The sequence below is a fragment of the Propithecus coquereli genome, unplaced genomic scaffold (assembly GCF_000956105.1).
Source record: "Propithecus coquereli isolate 6110/MARCELLA unplaced genomic scaffold, Pcoq_1.0 Scaffold749, whole genome shotgun sequence".
Lineage (NCBI taxonomy): Eukaryota > Metazoa > Chordata > Mammalia > Primates > Indriidae > Propithecus > Propithecus coquereli.
The window spans coordinates 26,265-27,713 of NW_012153607.1; the positions used below are offsets into that span (position 1 = coordinate 26,265).

General features: G+C 44.2%; 1 protein-coding gene across 1 annotated transcript; it reads left to right on the forward strand.

The window, feature by feature from the left end:
• The first annotated feature begins 278 nt into the window (after positions 1-278).
• LOC105824561 (olfactory receptor 8J2-like) lies at positions 279-1,226 on the forward strand. The gene has a single exon (XM_012662059.1). The coding sequence runs from the start codon at positions 279-281 to the stop codon at positions 1,224-1,226; it is 948 nt and encodes a 315-aa protein (XP_012517513.1).
• The last annotated feature ends 223 nt before the right edge of the window (positions 1,227-1,449 follow it).

Genomic DNA, 1,449 nt, shown 5'->3' on the forward strand with positions numbered 1-1,449 from the left:
ATATATTCATTTAATATAAACAATATTCAACAGCGAATAAGTAAATTAGTAGCTTGCCAAACAGTTGTAAGACCCTTCATTTTCCCTAGTGAGTTTATATTTCCTGAAATTTGTGAAAAGATGGAGAGAAAAACGATCTGAAACTTAAGGGTTTGTCAACCAAATAAACTGGTTTTAAAGGAAACATTGAACAACGTAGCATCGCACAGTAAAAGCAATTTTATCATCTATTAATGTCTTTCCATTTTCCACATTAAAAGGTGAATACAACAAAATCGATGGCTTCAGGGAATCTCACCTGGGTGACTGAGTTCATTCTCATGGGGGTCTCAGACCAGCCAGAGCTTCAGATGCCCCTGTTCTTTGTTTTCCTGCTGATCTATGGGATGACGGTGGCAGGGAACCTGAGCATCATCACCCTCACCAGCGTCGACTCCCAGCTTCAAACTCCCATGTACTATTTTCTCCGGCACCTGGCTATCATCAACCTTAGCAATTCCACCGTCATTGCCCCTAAAATGCTGGTTAACTTCTGGCTTACCCAGAAAAGCATATCTTACTATGGCTGTGCAGCCCAGCTGGGTGGATTCTTAGTGTTCATCGTGGCGGAGATTTTCATGCTGGCGGCCATGGCCTACGACCGCCACGCGGCTATCTGCAACCCTCTGCTCTACACGGCGGTGGTCTCCCCGCGGGTCTGCCGCCTGCTGGTGTCCCTCACGTACCTGCAGAGTCTGATCACGGCCCTGACTGTCTCTTCCTGCGTGTTCTCCGTGTCATTCTGCTCTTCCAACGTCATCAACCATTTTTACTGTGATGACGTCCCTTTGTTAGCGTTGTCCTGTTCTGATACCTTCGTTCCGGAAACGGCAGTGTTTACCTTCTCAGGGACCAATTTGTTTTTCTCCATGACTATTGTGCTAACATCCTACTGCAGAATTGTTCTTGCCATTTTGAGGATACGTTCCTCAGAGGGACGGCGGAAAGCCTTTTCCACGTGCGCTTCTCACCTAATGGCTGTCGTCGCGTTCTACGGCTCTCTCCTTTTCATGTACTTGCAGCCAAGGACCAACCACGCCTTAGATACTGACAAAATGGCCTCGGTCTTCTACACCCTGCTGATACCGATGCTGAACCCTCTAATTTATAGCCTAAGGAACAAGGACGTGAAGAATGCGTCGACGAGATTTCTGAATAACCCATGCCAATCGCTCAGACGAATGTAAATTTAGAACTAAAACTGTCTTCATTTATAATAGTAGTTTTCATTTCCTCCTGAAAACGCTGCTGTTAAAAGGAGTAACAATACAGGAGTAGAAACTCCATTATTTTCTGTGGGGAAAAAAACATATTAATTGCTGTTACCTCAACCTCACATACCCAAACAAAGAATGCATATAAATCATAAACGATAATTTGAAAAGAAGCACATTTTAGAGATAAAATGTA

Coding starts and splice junctions, on each gene's coding strand:
- LOC105824561 (XM_012662059.1), top strand. CDS start 279: ATGGCTTCAGGGAATCTCACCTGGGTGACTGAGTTCATTCTCATGGGG.